Source organism: Balaenoptera acutorostrata, chromosome 9 (assembly GCF_949987535.1).
Source record: "Balaenoptera acutorostrata chromosome 9, mBalAcu1.1, whole genome shotgun sequence".
Classification (NCBI taxonomy): Eukaryota; Metazoa; Chordata; class Mammalia; order Artiodactyla; family Balaenopteridae; genus Balaenoptera; species Balaenoptera acutorostrata.
This window is the reverse complement of record NC_080072.1, coordinates 94,707,838-94,731,968: the sequence shown is the minus strand read 5'-3', so window position 1 is coordinate 94,731,968 and position 24,131 is coordinate 94,707,838. Positions and strand designations below refer to the sequence as shown.

General features: G+C 52.0%; 1 protein-coding gene across 3 annotated transcripts in view; it reads right to left on the bottom strand.

Annotated features, from left to right (window-relative positions):
* The window catches only part of ZBTB16 (zinc finger and BTB domain containing 16), a 228,808-nt gene that overhangs the window by 33,560 nt on the left and 171,117 nt on the right, over positions 1-24,131 (bottom strand). For 2 of the 3 annotated variants that reach the window (XM_007171983.3, XM_007171981.3), the window contains exons 5-6: positions 7,005-7,175; positions 2,008-2,175 (exon numbers count right to left, since the gene is read on the bottom strand). In XM_007171983.3, coding sequence (XP_007172045.2) covers positions 2,008-2,175; positions 7,005-7,175 — 339 coding nt within the window. The remainder of the gene's footprint in view (positions 1-2,007; positions 2,176-7,004; positions 7,176-24,131) is intronic. The other variant, XM_007171982.3, reaches the window with a different exon arrangement.

Genomic DNA, 24,131 nt, shown 5'->3' with positions numbered 1-24,131 from the left:
TTAACTCTCTCAGGGGCACAGACTCTCCCCTTCCTAAGGAAGGAAAGGGAGGTCTAGAAAAGGGCCCGCGAGGCCTCTCAAATGCTAAGGGTGGCTCTTCAGCACACAGTTCCTTCCAGGGGAGCAAGGGGACGGAGTCCTTACAGGGCTACAGACGGTGGGGAACAGAGGTGGGGTAAAACTGAGGGGACACCATCCTGCAAACATGCTACACCTGGGAATGGCTACTCCCCTAAGGCTCTAGAGCCTGCCCTGGACCCTGCCTTCCCCTCTGGGGCCAGAATGGGGGAGGGACAGAGAACCTGGGAGGGCACGGCCATGCCCAAGCTGCGACCCGCCCACCCTCTGTTACAGCCCCCTGGAGCTGAGCAGAGGATGTGAGGGAACCTTACTCTGAGACAGTAATTAACTGGCCAGCCATCTCGCTATCGATACTCCTCCGTGCAGAGGCCCCTGCAAATAATGAAGTAATGAACAGCCGAAGTGATCTAACTATCGACCAGCTATTTACGATAGTCAGCGCCAGCGCACTTAATGATACACCCGGCAGGTCACATCTCCGACAAGGGGCTCTGGGAAATCCTGGGGGTCACTCTAGTTGTCAGCAACAAGCACCCCATCCTCTCCTTGTGGCCCAGAGCAGAGCCATGACAGCATGTATCCTCTACTTACTGCTCCCTCTGCCCACCTCCCCTCCCGGGAAAACACACTCTCTCCCCTGGGCCAGCAGGACCTGTCTGATCGCCTCTCCCCACTCCTCTGCTCAGGCAGCTGTTTCCCCTGATCAGGGGAGCCCTCCTACTTTGCCACATTCCACTACCTTCCACCATGTCTCATCCTCACAGGAAGTCCTTCTGAACATCTACCCCCCAACTGGCAGTGTGCTGTAAATGTTTAACAACTGGCTCTCCAAAAACCCCTGATTCTGTAGCATTTGCTGATGGCCATGTTGTGAACCCTCCCACTGTAGCCAATTTTAAGCAACCAAGGTGAGAACACAGAACATGGGGCTGGAAAGAGATGTGCACCATGGCTTTCCCAGGCAGGCTCGGGCCGGCTCCAGCACCCACTGCCCCCAACTCTGACAACTCTGGATATCGGGACCACTTCCACCTGTTCTGTCCTCAGGCCCCAAGAAAACAGTTGCTCACATTACTTTTATGTAAAAAGGAACATGAAGGCCCTTTGAAATGGTAAAATATTATACACGTAGAGGGGTTAGTAAATCCAACTGCTTCTCTAATCGTTGAACCGAACTCAATCTAACATACAATTTTCCCCAACCCTCATCATAACCTAACTCAATGTCGCCTAGTTCTTTTTTTTTTTTTTTTTTTAAGACATGTACTTTTTTTTTTTTTTTTTTTTTTTTTTTTATTTATGGCTGTGTTGGGTCTTCGTTTCTGCGCGAGGGCTTTCTCCAGTTGTGGCGAGCGGGGGCCCCTCTTCATCGCGGTGCGCGGGCCTCTCACTATCGCGGCCTCTCCCGTTGCGGAGCACAGGCTCCAGACGCGCAGGCTCAGTAGTTGTGGCTCACGGGCCTAGTTGCTCCGCGGCATGTGGGATCCTCCCAGACCAGGGCTCGAACCCGTGTCCCCTGCACTGGCAGGCAGACTCTCAACCGCTGCGCCACCAGGGAAGCCCTGTCGCCTAGTTCTTACTGTAACCCTCAAGTCACGTGAAATCACCTTAGCCTTCACTTTCAGCTAATCAGGACAACTGACCCCCAATTCAGGATTCAGGAACGGATATCCTCTGTGAGCTCTTGGTATGGCCGCCTGGAAGGCTAGTCTGGGCTCTCGGAAAGAGTGCTGTGATTGACTAGCAAGGTCCGCCTCGCCCTTGCAGGGAGGAAGTGGCACTCAGGTCACCGTACTAACCCTTAACAGAAGCGGTTCCACTCTTCGGTTCAGCCTGGGACCATGGGCACCCGGGCTTCTCTGCAGACCCACCTGCCCGCTGCCCACCTCCACCCCCGCCCCGGAGCCAGCTGTGTGTCCTCAGTACCTGTGTGCACTCGATAGTGTGTCTCCAGCTGGTGCTTGAGGCTGAACTTCTTGCCGCAGCCATTGCACTCATAGGGTTTCTCGCCCGTGTGGATGCGCTTGTGGCTCTTGAGCGTGCTCTCATCCCGGAAGCAGCTGCCACAGAACTCACACTCGTACGGGTGGTCACCTGTGGGGACAAGGGGCTGGATCAGGCCCCCGCCTCCCCCCCCGGCCCCCTTTCTAGGGGACAGTAGGGCAGGTTCAGTGAACCGGGAGGAAGAGGCTGCCTATTGTCACCACCTCCAGAGACGACTGAGAGACCCTCCACCCCTGCCAGCCCGTTAGCATCGACAGGGAGCACGCCTGTCCACACGTGTCCATACTTTACCGTGGCCCAGCGGCCATCCACGCCTCAAGGGCCAGTCTCGGGAAAAGAGAGCCCGTTTGGTTCAGGGATGAACAGAGCCACCAGAAAGCAGGTCCCCCTGAGGGCAGAGCAGACCCAGGGGCTTCGAGACCCTTCCCCCAGCTTCCTTTCCTCTAGGTCAGGGGCAAAAGCCATTCCAGCCTCACTCCCCTACCCTCAAAAAAATCCCTCCAGTGTTCTCACTGTCCCCCAAATTCCCTTCTGCTCTTTCCCTCCTCCACAGGCTTATGCAACCGTTTTTTCTGCGTGATTTCCTCTTCTCTCCTTGGCGAACTCCTAGTCACCCATCAAAGTCCAGCTCATGTGTCATCACGGTTTGGAAGTTTCCCTTTAGCGCTACCTGCCCCCCACCCCCTGCTCAGGCAAATTGAGTCACTTTCTCCTCTGTCCCCAGAGAGAAGAAATGTCCAGTATTTTGTCCTTTTAGTAGTAGTAGTAGTACAATTTTTATGGCACTTTTTAATTAAAATAGCCCACATTTGTTGAGTGCTCCCTACTGTGTTAAGAACTTCACACGGATCAATCATATCACGTAATCATCACAACAACCTTACGAGAAAGACAGTATCGTTCTCATTTTACAGAAGAGAAAAATGAGATGTTTAGAGATGCTTAAACATGGTCCCTAAGGTCAAAGAGCTAATAAGGAGCTGAGTTGGGATGCAGATCTGGTGCCAGAATCTGGACACTGGATACTTACCAGACTGCCAACTGACATGCTGTGTTGCATCGGCTGTGACACCCACCGTGCCCACAGACTAGAAGCACCGTGAGGGCAAGAAGGGAACCTTGTTCATCCCTGCAGCCTCAGCACGCAACACAGAGTAAACCCTAAGCAGACGCTCGGGAAATGTCAGTATATGAAACTTGGGGAGAACTGCCTTTCCCCGGCCTGGAATCCATGCCCAGCAGCCTCCTTTCTGAGGCTGGGGTGCGGGGATTAACCATCTTTCCCTTTGTACCCAAAGTGGGGGCTTTGTGGGGATGAAAGGTGAGGACTTCAGCTACTTATTTATTACAGGAGTGAAGGCACAGACAATAAAGATAGATTGATCACCCCAGACTTCGTTCATGAATATTTAAATATCGCTGATTCGTCTTGTCACTGTAATTACAATTTCTCTGGGCTGCATCTCCAACAGCCATAGTTTATGGTAAAGAATGGCCCACTGTATTTCACTTGTCCCTCTGCAGATGTGCGGGGCTGCCAACCGTGTAATGTCCTCTGCATTTCATACATTTTCTTCAGCTGCTGAAGGTTTAAGTCATCCACAATGACCTACGTTTTTTCATTATCCCCATGTCAAACTGCGCTCGTGCCTGGGCATAAATTGTCCTTCTCGTTATAGACTTGCATGCCTGCGCCTTCACTTCCTCTTTAAAATGATATTTTACTCTCTTCTCTCTCTCCCTTCCTCAGGCCGCTAACCAAACCTCCCCCTTCTCGAACGCAAGCCCCTGCACCCACATGCATTCTCATCTCTTATGGCTCTGAAGGGTTTTTAAGGCTCTGTGGTGAAAGAATGTTGCGGTCTGCTCCCTGGCGGGCTCGCTCATGGGTGGAAGGTTTGCAAGATGCTCCGAGGGTGTAGACGGGTGGGTGGGAGCGCTTCCATCGGAGGGGTAGGATGGAAGAAGCTCCAAGAGCAGAGCCACTCTAGGGGGCCCTGCCCTGGGCTCAGAGGAGAGCCTCCACGTGCAGATCTGGGGATGAGCAGATTCCTGAGTTCCTGGCACCTGCCCGCGCCCTCGCTGCCGGGGGCTGTGCAGACCGGCCGGTCCCCAGGCGCCAGCCCCATCCAACCCCAGGGAAGGAGAGGCCCATGCAGACCCTGCTCCTAATTAGCTGTGTGTCTAACAGATTGAGGGGTGGTCTGTGCACGCCTGGGCCCGCGTGCCACCCTCTCTGCGTGTAGACGTCTGCACACACAGCCCCGTCTGACATCCGACTCCCCCTCCTTACTGGATCGGCAACGATTACAACTTTAATCGAGAATTCAGTATCCTCGTTAAGATATAAATAAATAAATAAAGCAAGGGCCACGTGAGACTTCAGCGGAGCCGGTAATGAAAACGTATATCGGCAGCCACACGGTGGGTTGGGGGGTGGGCACCGCTGTCTGTCTGTGCCTTTCCCCTCCAGAGGGGGGCCCTAAGAGTTTAAAAAACAAAAGGTTAAGGCAGAGAGGTTGGTTTGATCCGATTTTTATGAATTTAATTATGGCAGTGGGTCACATGTTACATGAGTTTAAATATGAAATCTCTCGAGTCAGCCCAGGGAAAGGAATAAAAAGTTGGGGGGGGGGGGAAAGACACCTACACACACACACACACACACACACACACGGATTTTGAAACATGGCAAGCACCTGGCCTAAAATCCTCACCCTGAGAGTTAAATCGTGTCAGTGTTGCTATAATGTACACAAAACTGGCTGCAGAACTCAAAATCCAATTTGTGGTATGTTGATTAACTCTGTAGCCTCTTTAATGAGCTTGACATTAAGTACAGGACAAACGAGACTAATGAGAGCCCCCCCCCTCCGGCTTGCCCAGCGCACCTGTGACCCCAGCGTTCTGTCCTCACCTGGTGGCTTCCCTGGCACTGGCCAAGCCCAGTGTCATCGTCCCCACCCCAGCCCCATCCCGTGGGCTCCTCAGCTCCCCCACTCAACACAGCGGAGAGTTTATTATACGATGAGCCGTGTGAATCAGGGATCCATCAATGCCAAGAGCGCGGCTGGACTAACCTACCCAACACAGCTGCTGACGCTGAACACCCGGCCGCGGCAGCAAATGGGCCGAGGACAAGGGAATATTAATGAGGCATTGTGCGGGCTGTGCTCAGCCTGTGCAGGGCTGTGCGCACAGGGCCCCGCTGGCGTGAGATCGATGGGCGTTGGTGTAGGCAGCACACTTGCTCCACGTTGCCGAGGTTAAAAGCAAGTACTTCTCCTAAACGTCTGGAAATAGTCCCTCCCCATGGGTCTGAGCCATGATTGACACAGGGGCCGGGGGCATCTTGATATCTGAGCTCTTAGGAGCTAGTGTGGGCAGGGCAGGGGATACCCTGGGTGGACTTAACAGGACCGGGATGGTTCCAGTCCCATGAATCCAACTGATGGGACCCAGCAGCAGAATGCTCAGAAATGGCTGAAAGGTAACTGGCCACCTTTGATAAGGCTGAACTTGGGGGCCCAGTGGGGGAGGTGTTGACAGGAAGGTGCATGTATTGGGTTGGCCAAAAAGTTCGTTCGGGTCTGTCTATAACATCTTACCAAAAACCCGAGTGAACTTTTTGGCCAACCCAATACCTGCAGGGGGATGCTTATGCGGTCACTACAGAGAAAGCCCTTGTCAGCATCCCTTCCTCCTCTGCCCTTCTTGTCGGGCCTTCCCCTCTGAGACCTCCCCTTGTCCGAAGCCAGCAAATCTAAAAAGTTCTAAGCAAATCTGGTGATGCTAAGGCAATACGCTCCCCTGAACGGAACAGCATCCAGAAGCAAGAGTCCAGGCAGGGTCCTTGGCGAGGATGCCCACCGCTGGCAGGCCAGGCCAGCTCAGTCCGTGATAAACAAAGCCCCTCCCGTATCCAGCAGAGCCTGCCACTTAATCCCAGAGCACGATAAGACCCAACAGTGAGGAAAGGGTCCTGCCAATTCTGTCATGAGGCACACAGAGTTTTTTATACCCTCTCCAGCAGACATGAGAACATACCCTGCTACGTCCTCAGAACGAGAGTCTGCCTCTCTGTCCCCCTGGCTCCATCACCCACCTCTCACCCCAAAAGCAGGACAGAACACACACAAGCAAAGACGCATGCAGACTCAGAAACAGGCGATCCTTTTATCCATGTACAGCCGGAGAAAGGAAGGCTTTCAAGTCACCCATGACCTTGCTAGAGGGTCAGGGGCTGCTGCAAGGAAGCAAATGCCTCTTGGCTCTCAGGACCAAGTATCCCATCCCAGACCCCTTGACTCACAACTACTCTCCTCCCCCCAGCATCTGCAACTGGCTAAGCAGGGATGTTTCATGGCTCACTGTTTATACGACCTCACTGTCTCCCCTAAACAGGGCTAAGGCCCAAGTATAGAACACGTGCTTCTGTTATTGTGGAATAAGCAGGACCACTTCTGCCACGTTCCCACTGTGTGTGTGCACAGTGTGTCTGTGTGTGGAGTGGGCCAGCAGTGGGAGGGGGAAAGGCAGAGACAGAGACCAAGAAGGCAGGTTTTTCTCAAAATTCGTCTTGGGTCCACCTGCATCAGAATCCCTGGGGAATATTTACTAACAATGTTGAGTCTCGGATCACACCTGTACCCACTGAATGGAAGTTTCTGAAGATGGGACCCAGGAGCCTGCATTTCTAATGAGTACCCTCTCTGTTGGGCGCAGAGAGATTGAGAACCAAAGGTGCCCAGGGTGGGACAGGATAAGAACCGTCCACGTTGACCTGCACCTCGGAGGCCCCTGCATGCCCGACGCTTGAGCAGAGGAGGGCTGAGGGCACCTCCGCCTGATGTGTTTGGAGGGAAATGCAGACAGCGGTTCCCAGAGACCCTGCCCTGCCCGTCCCCGGCCTGGCCTACCTGTGTGTGAGCGCAGGTGGCGTTTGAGGGCCGTGTGGCTGGGGAAGGTACGGTTGCACTCGCTGCAAATGTAGCTGCGCACGCCCGCGTGGACCTCCATGTGCTGCTGGAGCGCACTCTGGGCCTGGAAACGCTTCCCGCACAGCAGACAGAAGACAGCCATGTCCGTGCCTGCAGGACACAGTGGGGGAAAGCCTCAGGGCTGGACACAGGCCTTCTTCACCCAGCTAGGCTGGAGCCAGAGCCAGCGTCAGGCCAGCACCCCCAGGCCCCACCCTCGGTGGCAAACCCAGAGGTGGTGCAGGCCACGCGATGCTGCTGGAGCCCCCGGTGAGCGGCTCCAACGGTGGACAGAATCCACTTACTTCCTGCCCTCGTGGAACCTAAAGTCTAGTGGGAGAAAGACATTAATCAAACACATCAGAGCAGCAAATGAGTCTGCAATCGTGTGGAGGTCTGTGTCAAAGGCAGGGTACCGAGAAGGCATCTATCAAAGGGACTTTCAGAGCCTGGCACAGGAGGTGGGGCATCAGGCCGGCCTCTGTGAGGAATCGCAGTAACGGAGATGATACATGCCAGCCGTCGTCCAAGTGTAACTAACTTAAAAATCCCATCTCCAAAAGGCGGGCTGTGCATCCTCACCCTTCAGATAAGGAGAAGGAGGCACAGAGAGACTGAGTCACTTGTCCGAAGTAGCACAGACTTAGTTCACAAGCAAACAGGGCTGGGATTCAAACCCAGGCAACCTGGATTTGATCCGCTCCTAATGCGAGCTACAGACCTGATTCTCTTAACCACGTCTCCATTCATTAATGCGTACATCTTAAGGGTCCATTCATTCAGCAAATATTATTTTAGTATCTTCTATAAGGAGGACTCTCTTTTTTGGCCCTGGGGATGTAGCCATGGAAAACCGTACAAAGTGCCTGCCCTCATCATAGATGTTACCCAGCACACTGGGCCATGAGGAGAGCATTCCAGGAAGACGGAATAGTATCTGTGAACTGGAGAGAAACGTGACGGGTCAGAGGATAAGACAGAACAGGTCACCTGAGGAGGCAGAAAGAAAGTAGAGCGGAGGTCAAAGAAGTAGGCAGGGCCAGCTCGTACGGGGTCTTGGAAACCATGTTAAGATCTTTAGGCTTCATCCCAAGACCAACGAGCAACTGTCAAGGGATTTTAAGCTAATGAGGGACATGAGATTTTCATTTAACTCTGTCTGGTCGTTCCCTGTGCCGATAAGAAGCACGGGTGGGTACCCCATGGTACCCTACAAAGACAGGCTGCCATTTTCTGTCTGTTGTCCACCCCCTTCCTGATGCTGCTCTGGGACCATGGCCTTGCGGGGTTCAGCACCACAGGAGGAAGCATCTAAGCCTTCCAAGTCCTCACCAGTAGCTCCATGCCCACCGTTTTTGATTCCATTCTCCTAAGCATGTCAGCTCCCTGCCCCGGGAAGCTCCCCATCTGCTCGCCTCTCTCTGCCGGCATCTGGGCATTATCACCTGTGGTCAGCCCAGTGCTGCCTCCCCCGTGTCAAGGACACAAGCAGGAAAGGGGGTCAGGCCCAGTGCCCTGGCAGCCCAGAGTGGAAGGTGCAGCAGAGCTTTGGCTGTGGCAAGTTGTGGGCTGCTCGGTGTGGCATCAGGGAGCTCCCGGTGGCAAGAGGGTGACAAGAAGGACAGCAGGAGAGCCTGTGGCCTCCGGGGTCCATCAACTGAGATAGCAAATGGGAGGCCCGTTCTGGACAACCCAGTCCCATTCATGGCTGGGTTTGCAATGGACTGGCGGGAAGGCAAAGACGGCCTCTCATTCCCCCCAGCCCCCCACCCCTCACAGCACCTTCAGCCATGCTCATCCCACTGCAGACAGACGTCGCCTGCATCCAGGTCCAGGGAAGGCTGAGCAGGGGAGGTGGAATACCAGCAAGGGCACGAATTTGCTCCTGGACTCAAAGAGCAGCGGGGAAGGGGAACTACTACAGGCCGTGTGCTAGGTGCTTTATCTATGCTGTCATCTCATTTAAGACGTGCAAGGCAGGATTCTCGTGCCCCTTTTTACAAATGGGAAAACAGAGTGATTAAGTAAGTTGCCTAAGGTCACACAGTTAGAAAGAAGCAGAGCTGGGATTGTTAAATGCTTCAGTATGTCTGATTTCAGAAACCACAGAGCTGGGCTCACGTCTGCCTCTGGATCTGCCACCTGTCTGCATGGGCTTCTCTGGGAAGAGGCACAATAATGACACCAGCGAGGCAGCTCCAACCCAGCTGGTTCAGGAGCCCCAGTGCATGCAGGGCCCACCCTAGCAACAGTTGGAGAACCTGGGCCAGGAGGCGTGCAGTGGAAGCCGAGTCACAAGGTAAAGCTCTCTGAAGCCTTCCTACTGCACTGGGAGCCAGCAAGACCTCTGCAAGGTACTGGGGTGCTGGCTCCACTTGATTGAGGGGGCACACTGATGGGAGCGGTCTGCCCAGCAGAAGCAGATGACGGCTGACAGTGAGTCCTCAAAGCCCAGTCTGGCCTGGCCAGCATGCCCCAGAATGGAGTCCGTCTGCAACATGTCCTGTGACACGGCATGTCGTGGCTGCTTCACGTGGCAGGTGCGTGAGGGCCCCCAGCACCAGCCCCCTCTCTGGCCCTAACCTCACCCCACAGAGAGCCCCGATGAAGCCAGACGTCAAACATCCGCCTTTTATCAGTAAGACGGAGCAGGTTTCCTGGGCAAACCATGCCCTTTAAGAGCCCACGTTTCCCCTTATGCATCCTCCGAAATCCTCAGTGTGGAAGGAGTCTGTGTCAGAGGGAACATGAATGACATTCCCAGTAGGACACCCGAGCCTAAAAAGCCAGGCCCAGGGACTTCCCTGGTGGTCCGGTGGTTAGGACTCCATGCTTCCAATGCAGGGGACGCGGGTTCAATCCCTGGTTGGGGAACTAAGATTCCCACATACCTTGTGGGAAGGATGGAAGGGAGGGAGGGAAGGAAGGAGGGAGGGAGGAGAGAAAGAAAGAAGGAAGGAAGGAAGGGAAGAAGAAAGAAAGAAAGAAAGAAAGAAAGAAAGAAAGAAAGAAAGGAGGAAGGAAGGAGGAAGGAAGGAAGGAGGAAAGAAGGAAGGAAAGGAGGGAAGGAGGAAAGAAAGAAGGAGGGAAGGGAAGGGAAGGGGAGAAAGAAAGAGAGAGAGAAAGAAAGAAAGAAAGAAAGGAAGGAAGGAAGAAAGAAAGGAAGAAGGAAGGAAGGAAGGGAAGAAGAAAGGAAGGAAGGAAGGAAGAAAGAAAGGAAGAAGGAAGGAAGGAATGAAGGAAGGAAGGAAGGGAAGAAGAAAGAAAGAAAGAAAAGAAGGAAGGAAGGAAGAAAGAAGGAAAGGAGGAAGGAAAGGAGGGAAGGAAGGAAAGAAAGAAGGAAGGAAGGAAGGATGGAAGGAAGGAAGGGAAGAAAGAAAGGAAGGAAGGAAGGAAGAAAGAAAGGAGGGAGGGAGGGAGGGCGGGAGAGAGAGAGAGAGAGAAAGAAAGAAAGAGAGAAAGAAAGAAAGAGAGAAAGAAAGAGAAAGAAAGAAAGAAAGAAAGAAAGAAAGAAAGAAAGAAAGAAAGAAAGAAAGAAAAAGAAAGAAAGAAAGAAAGAAAAAGGAAATTGCATATACGTTCTTTTAAAAAAGCCAGACCCAGAGGAGCTCTGAGGGTCAGTACCACTGCAGGGCAGACTGAGAACCCTGCAACCTCACCCCTCCCCATCTTCCTAGGGCCCCAAAGCTGCCCCACTATGTGGTCCCTTCTTCTCAGAAATGCCTGAACCCATTTCGTGTCCATTCAGCTGACTCGGTGAATATCGCCTAGTGTAGGCACTGTGCTAGGTGACAAGAGGGAATGCTGAGATCAACCAGAGAAATAGGGTCCCAGATTAATCGGGGACACAGACAAGCCAACGACCAGCCAGAGGATAAGACAGGCTGATGCCAAGAGTGCTTCGGAGATTCTGAGTTAGGTTTTAAGAAATGAAGTGGACTGAGAAGCCGAGGACCAGAGGGGGGCACGGGCGCCAGGCTAGAAACACCGCAAGCAAATTTCAGAGCAGGCAGGGGCAGAGGACAGACCCTGAGGATGAAGATGAGCAGGAAAGGTTATGGGGGTTTGGATGGCAGAGGGCCGTATCACCTGGTGGGACAGATTAGATTTCATTCCACAGGCAATGCGGTGCCAAGAAAAGAGGGGGGCGGGTACTAGCATGATCCAACCATTATGTGAGGGCAATGCCCCTGGGGGCTGCAAGGGCACCAACAGCAGTGGCAAGTGGCTGAAAGCAGGGAGAGAGATGACGGCTTCTGTGCTACCACTGGAGGAGAGTGGGGACCAGTCTAGGGTAGCGGCTGGGAGGACCGGAGGAGAACTGGAGAAGTGGAATCCAGGGCAGTGGCAGGACAGGACCCTCAGCCTGGGCTCGAGTCAGGAAGCGTGATGCATTTGTAGTCCTGGACACCGGCTCTGTACCTTGGTGACAAGTTTAAAGTTATGCAGTGACCACCTGGAAAGGAAATGCTACAGTGTCTCTACAGTGGTCTCTCTCCCCTTCCTGGGACATCCCACAGGGCACAGGGGCTCTCCCTGGCCATTGAGACACTGCCCCAGGTTCAGAGATGAAGAGACGGGGGCTCTGAGACCCCACATCCACTCTCCATTCTTCTGTTTGGAGACCAGCAGCTGAGAAGATGGAAAAATATTTTTAAAGGAAAAAGGCAAGAGCGGGGGTGGGGGACGACACAAGAAAAGCTATCGGTGCATGCAAGTTAAAAATCTAGAGACGAGATCTGAGTTATTAAACAATTTGCTGCAGTTTCTGCCTAGCTGATTGTTCGCATGTATGATGAGTCAGGGCAGATTCTATTACACTGGGAGATTAAGCAAATAAATGCTAGCTTTTGGAAACACATTAAAATGTGGGACTATGGAAATAAAATTATCTAGAAAATTGTATTAGCAATTCATTAGCTGCAGTGAGACGTTCGGCGAGGCAAGGGGGTCCGGCAGCGCCAGCACTCTGCTCCCTGCGACGCCTGAGCCCCTGAGATGCTCACTGCTCCTTCCTCTGCTGTGGGAAGACCTCATGCCTGACACGACTGGGGAGAGGGAAGGAGCCTCCACTGGTTGCAAAAGACATTCAGAAATCAGATGGTCAGCATGCCACAAGGGAGACCAAAGAAGCACATGGGTCCTGGCTCTGCCACTTACTTGCCTTGTGACCCGGAGCAAGTTGCTGAACTTCTCTGGACCAGAGTTTGCCCGTCGTTTGCCACATTGCTTGTGGTTGTTAAGAGCATCCAATGCGATACCCAAGTGAAAAAGCTTTTTAGCTATGAAGCGGTAGCAAAGCCAATACCAGCCCAGACGATGCCTTTGTCTGAATTAGAAAACCATGCCTCTTCCTCTGGGCAGACACAGATCCTCGCCTGGGCACACAGCTCTGCAAGCAAAGACGGCTGGACTCCAGCCTCCATTTCTCTCTCGGCTGGGCATCCTCCTGCAGTGAACAACCTGGATACAGATCATGGCCACCCTGCACAATACACAAGCCTAAGTTGTTTTTTCGACTCTGGGCTGCTTCTTCCAGGGAACTGACCCTAGAGAAGGCATCTTGGATGAGTGACACCATTTAGGACTCAGTGCCAAGAACACCTTCTTCCTCTGAGCGCTCATGTTTCCAGCACAATTATTAAACCCTTTGTTGTACTCAATTTTGACATTCAGCTCTGTCTAGTAGATGGTAAGCCCTCCCAAACAGGGACTATCTTCTTCATTGTTATATCCCCCCAAGATCAAGCACAGGGCCTGGCATATAGTAGGTGCTCAATAACTGCATGTTGCATTCAAGAATAAATAAGGAGCTGAGGGACAATCACAAAGGACTAAGGGGGGAAACAGGGCAGGGAAAGTCATGGTACAGAGCGATGGATGGCTAGAGCTGGGGGAAGCTCAGACCAAATGCAGCCATTACCGGCAGCTTCCAACAAGGCTCTCCTTGGAAATTAGTAATGGCCAGTAACCCCCAGACAGCTGATCTCTTTGGGGCCTCTCTTGTCTGTCTGGTGGGCTGAACAGGACTCCCCAGTTCTGGCTCCATGTCTGAGCTCTGTTGCTCAGAAGCAGAGACCCAGCCCATAGAAGAAGGACCAGTTTTACCACACCATGCAGTGAAACAGAAGACCCTGGTTCTAGCCCACAACAGGTGCAGCCCTTCCCGGCTCTGTGACTCTGAGCCAGATAGCTGCTGCCCTTGGCCTCATGTCTTCATCTAGGAAATGGTATTCATGACTAAGATGCCCTTTCCAATACCAACTTCATAGTGCTGTTAGGAGGCAACTGGCAAATGTTATTGAGTATGTAAACCCTACAAGTGTATTGTTTTCAATCAAGCTGTAAATTTCAATGTAAATCAGATACATCAGTGTCAGGCTGGACCCCAAGGGTGTCTGCCTGAAGGGAATTTGCACTAGAAAGAGGGAGTGGCTGTGGCAGGGTTGATGGAGAGAGGTCCTAGGTAACGTGCGGAAGGGCCATGCAAATAACTGTACCCTCACTTCCATCAGTTCTATCTGGAGATGGTGACCCCACCACACCCACCTTCCACCCCCAAGGGCAGCACAGCCAACCTTGGCTGCAGGGCACGTACGACTCACAGATTCCCAATTTAAAACAAGTTTAATTTTAGCCAAAAAATGGGAGAAAGCCAAGGCTAGGGTGGAACAGGAGGCAGGAGGGGTGACACAAACCCAGGGTATTTATTTCACCCAGGTGACGACTGGGTCTGAAATTACGAGACACAAAAACCCTCATGTTTACACCTGTGCCATTTCCATACCAATGAGCTCTTTAATAGAAAGGAAGGAACAGGATCAGAGGGGTACACAGCCGGAGAAGATGTTCAGGTGCTACACCTTCTTGGAGCAAGGTTCTTATTATCCCTAGATATAAGCAGTTTCTTCATCAAAAGAGCAGAGTGATCTAAATACACTCGGGCTTTTTTTTGTTGGTAAGCTGGCTGTGACTGTTACCTGTGTGTGCATGTGTGTGCGTGTGTCCTTGCACATGGACCAAGGATGGGCTTCTCATGTCCAATTCCACCCAACCTCACCCAAGAAAGGAAGAGCTGCTTCCCCGCCCCCCTGCAACTTCTTCTCTCCAGAGGAAGAAAATAGCAAATTTAGGAGGTGTGAAAACCTTGACTTACACTGGAATCACCTCCCCCTCCAAATCCTCAGACATGCCTTTCTACTTCCTCCGACCCTCAGGATTACTCTTTCCTAAGACACCATTTCCAGTCCTGTGAAGCCTTGTAACCACACACCAAAACTGTCACAGAAACTGCCGCCTCTTCCTCTTCCCCGTCTTTCTCTTCCGTCCCCCCAGGTCATTGCTAAAAAAGTGGCAGAGCTGCATCATCCACTGTGCAGGAGGAAAAGACAGACAGAGACAAGCAGCCCAGGGCTCACACTGAAGGCAGGAAGGCTCTGTCTGCATCTCAAGAGGCTGGAGGTGGTGGGGAAGGGGGGACAGGACAGGGAGCAGAAGAAAGGAAGCAAAAGCTCAGCTCATGACACTGGCAGGGGTGCCTCCCTTTTGACGCCTCCTGTGCCATCACTTAAGGCTTGGCTCCTTTTCACGGGATCTACTGAAGAAAGCGTCAAACGATCCCTCTCTAGTTCTCCTCCTGGGCATAAGTTGCAGCATCATTCGGGCTGAGTCCTGAACTCCCAGCCTTCCTCAGAAGGCTAGCTACATGCACAAAGAGGGCCCAGTCTACCCAGCCCAGGAAAATGTCAGCCCGCTGACTCCGCACCCCACCCCGGGAATGACAGCTGCTGGAGAGTGGTAGACAAGTCCCGCTGTTTACTGCCTACAGCCTCTCTCCCAGGAAGGGTAGAGAAGGCTGAGAAAACATCTTTGCAAGGCTTGCCTCAAACCAAATTAGCCACAAGTCTGTGCTCCAGTGCTTGTCTCCAACATATAGTCACCTACTGCTGGAGCACTTTTAATTATCTGCTCAGTTATGCCTTCCCAAAAAAAGCCAAGAGCAAAAAACCTTAGGATCTAGCCTTCTTGTCAATTTCAGTCTTGTCAATTCCAGTCTCCTTATCCAGGCCTCCCTACCCCTTTTTCCTTTCTTTCTCATCTGCTTAGAATCTTGGAAGGCACCCATATATCAATATAACCTTCCATTTCCACAAGGGAAAGGAGGAATGTTAGGGTTTTATATCAGTAGTCCAGGGAGCAGAGAGTTCTCAATGAATAACCAAATGGGGAGGAGCTGGAACAGCTGATTCAAATTTGTTTTAAAACTAAGCCATGGATGGGTGAGTGATTACATGTCTCAGAGCACACACCTGTGCATGTATACGCGCGTGTGTGTGCGTGTGCGCGCGCACACACACACACACACTTGCTCACCCACCCCTCTCAGTCTCTTGGGGAATGTGGTCACAGCCTCAGGCGGCAGCAGCTAGCAATGCTGGCTCCCAGAAACTGTGTATTTGTTTAGCAGTGAGCTGCAGACACAAGTGCATTTCATTACTCGGCACCTCCAGCTACAGTAAACAAATTTGTCAGCTCACTAGCTCATTAAGGTGCACCCCAGACACGGGGGGATTTATTGAGACCTGCACAATAAAAGTAACCTGAATGGATGTACTAATTTTGTCAATCACTCCAACAAACGAGCCAAAGAGGGGGAGAAACTGGGGGAAGGGGACAAGAGCAGGGGTGGAAAAGAAAGGAAAAGAGGTAAAAAGGAAGAAGAAAGTTGAGTTTGGTTTGCAAGAGAGGGTTAACGGGTTAAGATGGGGCCGGATCTGTGCTTTGCTGCCTGGTTACATGACGGCCTCCCCGTTCCATCTACCTCACGCTGGGCCACCCTGTCTGGGGTGCACGGGTCCCCTGGTGGGACGGTGTCAAGGGCAAACTCAATGGCAAGATGTCCAACCAAGTCCCGGATCCCTGGCATCAGAGAGGGAACTAAGGAATCGAGGATGCAGAGCCCCCCTGGAGGAAGTAGCAGTAGCCTCCACGTCAGAAGAGACTCGTTGCCTCCCCTGGAGTCTCCCACCCACACCACAGCCCCTTCCCAGCCCAGCTCCCGGACCCCTCCAGCCATTCCAGAATGAATCCAAACGTCCACCACAAGAGCAGAGGGAGGAAAAAGGGAAGGGAGACGGTGTGTGCGTGTAGTGGGGGGTTTGGGGTGGAGAGTAAATCCGGAGAGGTATGCAGCCCTCTGGTCTGTAACTTTCAAAATGACAGCAGGACTGGGGCAAAGGTCACGGGGTCCAAGGCCTTAAGCACCTCCGCCAGCTGTGGCAGTGCGGCCCAGAGCCCGCAGGACGCCTGCCCGTATAAATCAGCCGTAAGCAGCACCCGCTGGGGGCGAGGACAATGGGCCCACACGGGGGTGGGAGGCAGGACAATGGGGTCCGGCCAGTGCGCAGGCCCGGAACAAATGTGCCCTGGCACCACGGGGGCCCCCATTTGTGAAACTAATTGGCCCACGATTGAAAAATTGGACCAACTTCAACAGCCCTGAGTGGAGAGGGGCGGCCCGCAGTCCCTTAACCTAGCCCGGCTCTGTAGAGCCTGCCCGGCCCAGCCCTGGGGGTCTGAAATGGGAAGGGCTCTCAGGTACTGCCCACTCTGGCAGTGGGAGATGGGACCTTTGAGATGGGGCCGCCTGGGAGAGGAGTGGGTGATGGTGGGCCGGTGGGCCTCTTGCTGCCTTGAAGGACCGGTACCCAGTTTCTCCTCCCAAGACGCAGAGAAGGACTGAGTTCCTCAGTTTCTCTACACTGCTTGTGCTGTAGGACTAAAGCTCAAAAGAGAGAGGCAGGCACCTGTCTACCCCGAGGGTTCCTGAAACCAAAGGGCTCCCAGCTTTCTTCTTTTGGGGGTAGGTGGGTGCAAATCAACACAGAACTACAATGGGTTCCTTCCTCAATCCAGCCTCCCTGGCATGTGTTCAGCTCTGTGCCCTTGGCCTATAACCACTGCGGGAAGCCTGCAGCTCTCTGCAAGGCTGCATGAGAGCTGGCCTGTAAGAAGCTGGTCCTGAGACTTCCGGGAAAGAAGCCCTGAAATGTGTGATGCGAAGTCAGTATGGTGTGTGAAAGGACAGGCCAGGGTAATCGTCCCGCCATTGTCCTCTTGCCCTACCCTTTCCTGTGACTTCTTACTATTGGCTCCCAGTTGAAGAGGACTGGAAGAGTAGAAAGCACTGGAGTCTTCAGCCGGAAGGCCTGTCCTCAAGTCCTGGCTCAGTGGCTAACTTGCTGTGCACTCTCAGGTAGGTTACTGGACTTCTCTGGGCCTCAGTATCCTCATCAGAAAAATGAAGGTGGAAGTAAATGATCTTAAAAGGTTCCCCCCATTCTAACAGTCAATAATTCTAGGCCTACTTGAAGAGGATGCTGGAAGACTGGAAGGTCTTTCTCCCACTGATATGCACTTCAGGCATTTCTCCTTCAAAATCTCACTTGATAGCCTTCTTTTAGTTAAAGAGAATCTCAGGGCTCCACTGGGAACCACTGTCTTTGGCTCACAGAGGGACAGTCCCAGGAGAGACACAGAAGAGATCTAAGCTTGACTGATCATTTGCTTTGGGCTATCCAGGTCTCTTCCTCTGAACCCTCAAGCAGCCCTGAGAGATGGGGTGTTTAGAAAGATAAGGAAAGCAAGACTCAAGAGAACCTGCTAGGTCCTTTCTCTCAAGGGGCCACCAGTTACCGGCTAGTACCTCCTAGAACTGGCCATACACCCAGAAGGGCAATTCTTTTTTTTTTTTAATTTAATTTTATTTACTTATTTTTGGCTGCATTGGGCCTTCGTTGCTGCACGTGGGCTTTCTCTAGTTGTGGCGAGCGGGGGCTACTCTTCGTTGCAGTGTGCAGGCTTCTCATCACAGTGGCTTCTCTTGTTGTGGATCACAGGCTCCAGGTGCACGGGCTTCAGTAGTTGTGGCACATGGGCTCAGTAGTTGTGGCTCACGGACTCTAGAGCACAGGCTCAGTAGTTGTGGCACATGGGCTTAGCTGCTCCCAGTTGAAGCGGATCTGGTGGGGATCTTCCCGGACCAGGGCTCGAACCCGTGTCCCCGGCATTGGCAGGCGGATTCTTAACCACTGCACCACCAGAGAAGTCCCAGAGGGGCAATTCTTGAGTCACTGGGTCTGAGGGTACCTGCCTACCTCTCTGTGCTGGGCAAGGGCCAGGTGATGGGGTGGGGAGAGGGGAGCAGGGGTTCTCCCTCCCCTGCCCCCAGCACCAGGATGACAGAAAAAAAACAACCAAGATGATGGGTCAGAGAACCAGACCCCCTGAATCCAGCGGCCTCATTTCCTTAGCACGTTGCCCAACACACAGTAGGCACTTCAATTTTAAGCAGTGTGTCCAAAGCATCACGAGAGAGCACTGAGGTTCCGCCTGAAGATGAGACCCAGTTTCCTTATTGTACAATAACTTATTACCAGGCCTCTCCCTCTCTCGTCTTCTTTAAGTGTACAAGACATTGTCAATAGAGAGTTCATCTCCCTAGATCCAGGCATCCCCAAAGGCATCCTGAGGTGCCTGGGCAGGAACTGGAGCCCAGGAGAGGGATCTCTGGAAAAAAGATAGCAACTCAGCTGGGGTCCTATCTAAAATGTCCTGTAAACCCCAATGTATTTCAGAGATGAGGAGGAGGAGGCAGGAGGAGGCCCACCTAGAAGAGAAGGGACAGACAAGGAGACAGGCAGACCTTTGCAAGACAAAGACCCAGAGACAGGATGGGGTGGGGAGGGGAGCAGGGGCTGGGGGAGACAGAAATTCAAAATAAAATGAAATACCTATTGTCTCAGAGCCATTTAAATATCAGACAAACACTGGGCACTGAAAAGAAAAACCACCCCATATAAATAAACAAAAACAAGCCAAAAAAAGAGAGAGAAGGATATATTCATTTTACTGACATTTTAACGGTTCCTCTCCTTCCCCCCCCCGCCCCCCCCCCCCCCGCCGCCAGAAGATGATTACAAATTAAGCAGCATTTAAATGCTTTTTACTGTCAACAATTAAAAGAAGGGCTGTGAGCCTGAGAGTGTGGTGGCCATTCATTCCCACGGTAACCAGGCCATGTGAGGCACCTCCAGGCCTACCCGTACTGTACCGCACACAATGGCCAAAGAGGGAAAAGTCCGCACACCATGAATTCTGCAGGACGTTCAGAAGCAAATTAAAATATAAAAAGCTCCTGGCACAAAGATAGACACTAAGAGTGAGGGCTGGGCAGGCAGGTCAAGCTCGTGGAGTTAAAGTCTTAGCAACGGCAGAGTGTAAGCACAGCCTGATTACACCTTATTCGGGGCTGCCTTGCATTTGGTTTATGTACTCTGTGTGTGTGTGTGTGTGTGTGTGTGTGTGTGTGTGTGTGTGTATGTGTGTTTAGTACAGGAAGGATGAAGGGTGGAGGTGGCTTTTCTGGGGACAGAGGAATAAACAATTAAGAGAGCCCAGGAGTTCTAGGCAAGACCCCAGACTCCAGACCTCAGGGAATGGGTAGAGGACACACCAGATGCCCCAACCTGGGCTTCACAGTGGGCACTGGTCCACCCCTCCAGTGCCTGAGCCATGGCCTTCTCTGCTGGACCACAGGTAGGAACCAGGTGATCTGAATTTCACTCTGGTGAGAGGAAAGGATTTCATTCCAGGGTGGACCAAAGAACAAATTTTAAGTCTCCAGAAACTGACTCTTTCATTGCCCACCCTAACCCACCCAGCCAATACCGCCAATATTCATGTCTTTCTGAAAGGCTAAACCCCACTCCATGTTGGGTCTCAGCAAATTTTATTGCTAGAACTCTGTGTTAGCCAACTCAAAATGGATTCTAAGAACACATATCATCACAGGGACCTTCTAGAATAATGAAAACTCACCCCCAGGATAAAGGGGAGAAAAGCAAGGATTAAAAAAGAAAAGGAGTGTGGCGTGGGGAATACGGGCTGTAGCCACCAATTTCCTTTTCAGTCCTTCGGAGAGGAAGATGGAAAGCAACAGAAGCGAGCTGGCAACCAGGTGGACGGCGAGAGGAGGCTGGATTTAGAAGGAGCCGGGTACATTTCTGTGCCCTAAGTTTAATATGCAGGAGGGGCGACACAGAAATAAAAGAGACACGTCCCCTTTAAAAGGAAATATAATTTACAGTGTGCAGCCAGGCGGCCCATAGTTTCAATCTCGTTTACTATAGAGAAAACTCTGCTAGCTGTTCTCTATCCCACAAATCCGATTTAATCAGACAAGCCAGCCAGCGTGGCTTGGAGTAAAAACGGATAATTAGTAAACAGAGAGCTACTCCAGTGCTTCATTGGCATTCGAGTTGGGCTACTGTGTCGCATTTAAAATGCAGTCTGATGAAGTTTACAAAATCAAACCATTTGTTACTCCTATTGAAGAGGCTTCAGGCCACTTGCAATTAAATTGGAATTAGTGCTCAGAATGAGACACAGCAAATTCATACTAAAAAGGGATCTGACTTTGAGACATTTGACTTCACTTCAACAGTTTCTGTGTGAGTGTGTGTGGGTGGGTGTTACTAAAAGACTCCTCACTCGCCCCCGACTCTGCAGGGCTCCCCAACTCGGTGAGCTTGCCCCTGACAGCCTGCTCTGCTCTGGGCTGGCTTCGGGGAATGGGGCAGCGGGGGAGGGGACAGACAGCTGACACTGGGGAGCCAGGCGCTGCATTCACACCGGGAAGATACTGTACTAGGGAAAATGTGTCCACAAAGGACCATATGGCTCCCTTCTGCATTGAACCTTCGGACAAGGGGTGGAAGGGGGGCGGGGAAGCTGCCAGAAGGCACACTTCCAGGGGGCACCAGCCCCGCCCACCTCAGACAGCAGGCTGGCAGCTTGGGGAGAATGGGGGCACCTTCCCCATCCCACCCCCACATTGGCTGGGTTCCTGTGATGTTCCTGCCTTCCCTCCCGCAAAGCCCCGTGCACAGGGAGGGTTTCTGTCACCATGTCCTACTCGTGAGCACGCTTCTGGTCCCGGGCACCGCCCTTCTAGGCAGAAAAGGTAGGGCAAACTGTCTTGGCAGGGCCTCTTAACCTTGAGGCCATGAAACCCCCAAGCAATCCAGGGATAGAATTCAGGAGGTTGGTAAACTTGGAGGGTAAAAATATTACATCTTTATTTCTACCAGCCTCTAACTGAAATTTAGCAGTTCCTTCAATGGGGAATGAAAGCAACAAAGCAGTCACATGAGCTGCACCTGTGACTTGGTCATCCACGGGCAGCTAGACATTTTCATACCACGTTGGAAGAAATGCTGCAGTCACCTCGAAATATTTATGCAAACTGTAGGTAGCCGACCACTGCTTGAGCCTGTTAACAGGGTAACAAAGAATCACACATATACTGTATTACAAATGGTTTAAAAATATTTTGCTATCTGTATTTAAAATTTCCATTTGTAATCTTATATACTTCACCTTATGCCTCTAAATACATTATTCTGACGAGGGGTTCATAGGTTTCACCAGATTTCCCAAGGGGCCCATGGCACAAAATGTTAAGAATTCCTGGTCTAGGGGCTCAGGAGAGGGAGGCGGAGTTATTGTTCAATGCGGACAGAGTTTCAGTTTGGGAAGATGAAAAAGTTCTGTGGGAGGATGGTGGTGACAGTTGCACAACAATGTGATCGTACTTAATGCCACTGAACTGTACTCTTAAAAATGGTTAAAATGGTAAATTCTATGTTACATATATATTTTACCCAAGTAACAAAAAGAATCCTTAGTCTCAGCTGGTCGTAAGTTACTCGTACTTCTACAATCCCTCTGCTGCCCAGAAGTACAGAGGCTAAAATCCAGTTTCATTCCTTCTAAATGTTTCTCTCTGCTGTTTGGAGGAGAACTGAAGCGCAGGCTCCGAGGAAGCAGGGAGTCACCCTGCACGGGTCCTGGAAAGGGCACTGCAGGAGGTCCAGGCTCACCGCTCAGCTCTGTGGCCGCCAACTAGCCTTGGTGGAGTTGCTTCAAGTTCAAGGCTTACCATCTCCCTTTCCCCATCAGAACAAAAGCTGCTCGAGAGCAGGGACCTCATTTCTCTTATACACTGCTGTGTCTCTTGGACCTGACAGGTGTGTGATGAATCTTTACTGGATGGAGGGAAGGATGCATGGGCAGATGAAGGATTAAACAAATGAATTTTCTCTCTCTGGCCCTCAATCTCATCTGTGACGTAAAGAGGATAGGCTCTGTGATCCTTTAAAGCTCCTGCAGGCCCCATGGGACTCCATCTGCTTACCACCTCCCCTACCTATTGCCCACACTTTGCCCTCCAGAGCGCAGCCCTCGGAAGTAGAGAGCAGGTGGTGCGTGTGCACAGGTGGGGGACGGGCTGCGGCAGGGGCACGCCTGATGTGGATACTGAGGGTGATGGGCCACTGCCCTCGGGCCCCACGACTTTCCTCTGGACCTCAGGCACTGCCACACGGAGAAGAAACGGGCTGGTGATGACACTGGGAGAGGGAGGATGGTGAATGTATAGACTTGCTGAACAGACAGGCAACAAGAGGGAGGCACAGACGCCCGGGGAAGAGTCTTTCATGGAGTATCAGGCAGCATGGAATGGCTTTCAAAGCCCAGAAGGAGGAGATTGTCCTTTTTGCTATTCAGGGAGGGTGGGAGAGAAATTAGCGGTCAAGCACAAAAACCAAAACACATTGTCCACTAGCCTTTCCCACTTCCCCCAAACCTGGAACTCCCCTCCTTCCAAGCAGGCTGTGTACCTGACTCACTAAATCTTTCCCCGGGAAAGGAGATGGGGTAGCCATCCAGCAAACACAAGCCGGGCCTCAAGCCCGGCTTAGGTAGTGTGCATGCTCTTCAGACAACTGATGGGCAATCTGGTCCTCCCCCGCCCATCCCCACACGCGCACGCGCGCGTGCACGCACACACACACACACACGTCCCTTGACACCCTGAAGGAAGGTCTGGAGAGAAACCGCAGCCTCACATTCTAAAAAGTGAAATTTTCACAAAGTGAAATGTCACGGAGTGGTTGGGGGTTCTCCTTTCTCCTGTGTGGGTTGTTTCCTAGGTGCCTCCCCTTTCAGTTCCTCCTCTGGAGTTTCTGGGCCAGGACTGGAGCGTGACCTTGGCCCCAGAGCAGACGGGAAAGCCGATGGCCGACTCTCTCAGGCCACAGTCAGGTGCCTAGCACTTTGGTCACAAAGAGCCCGAGAAGACACCTCTGTTCTATTTATCCAACACTAGTGCCACTTGATTGCCAAATCTTCCCATCCGTTCTCTTTCCAATTATCTTCGTTTCTCTCTTTGGGTGGCGGCACTTCTATTCCCCTTGGGAGACAGCACTGGAGTGTCACTTTTAGCACCATTCACTCGTTTTCTCGTGCACTCACGCACCCAGTGTTTGCGTTCCAATTCTGCATAGGCATCAAATACCAAGGCTTCAATGTGAAGAAGACACTTCTTGCCCCTATGAAGCTTACAGACTAAGAAGTGGAGAAGAAGCCTGGACTCTGAAGTCAGACAGAACCTGGCTCTGCCATTTACTTCCTAGCTAGAGAATCATATGCAAATTTCCTAATATCTCTGGGCCTTGGCTTCTTTATCTTTATTAGAGTCATAACACCCACCACGCAAGGTCGCTGGGAGGATTTGAGATAATATATGAAAGTGTCCACCACAGTGCCAGATGGTAGGGAGTGGAGAAATGGTAGCTGATTAGAACAGGGATCCAGGGGCCTGGTTGAGGGCCATAGAGAGACAGGTATGTAAGTAAGTGGGTCGTGGTATTTGAACTTAGATACCCTGAAATGAGCAGACCCAGTCCAGGAGATGCTGATAGAGAACACTCCAGGCCCTTCATCACCAGTAAGAGCTATTCCTCTAAAGTATTCAATTGAAACCTCCTTCCCACCCTCCCAGTTCTCCCATCCAGTTACTCTCACCAGAACCATTCTCTGATCCCTAACCGCTCCCAGCATGTCCTTCCTTTCCTTGCTTCTTTCTCCATCAGCCCATACTTCAAGGCCCATGGTTCAACTCCCAGCTGCCTCCTGGCCAATTCCTGAACTCCCTTGCCCATTATC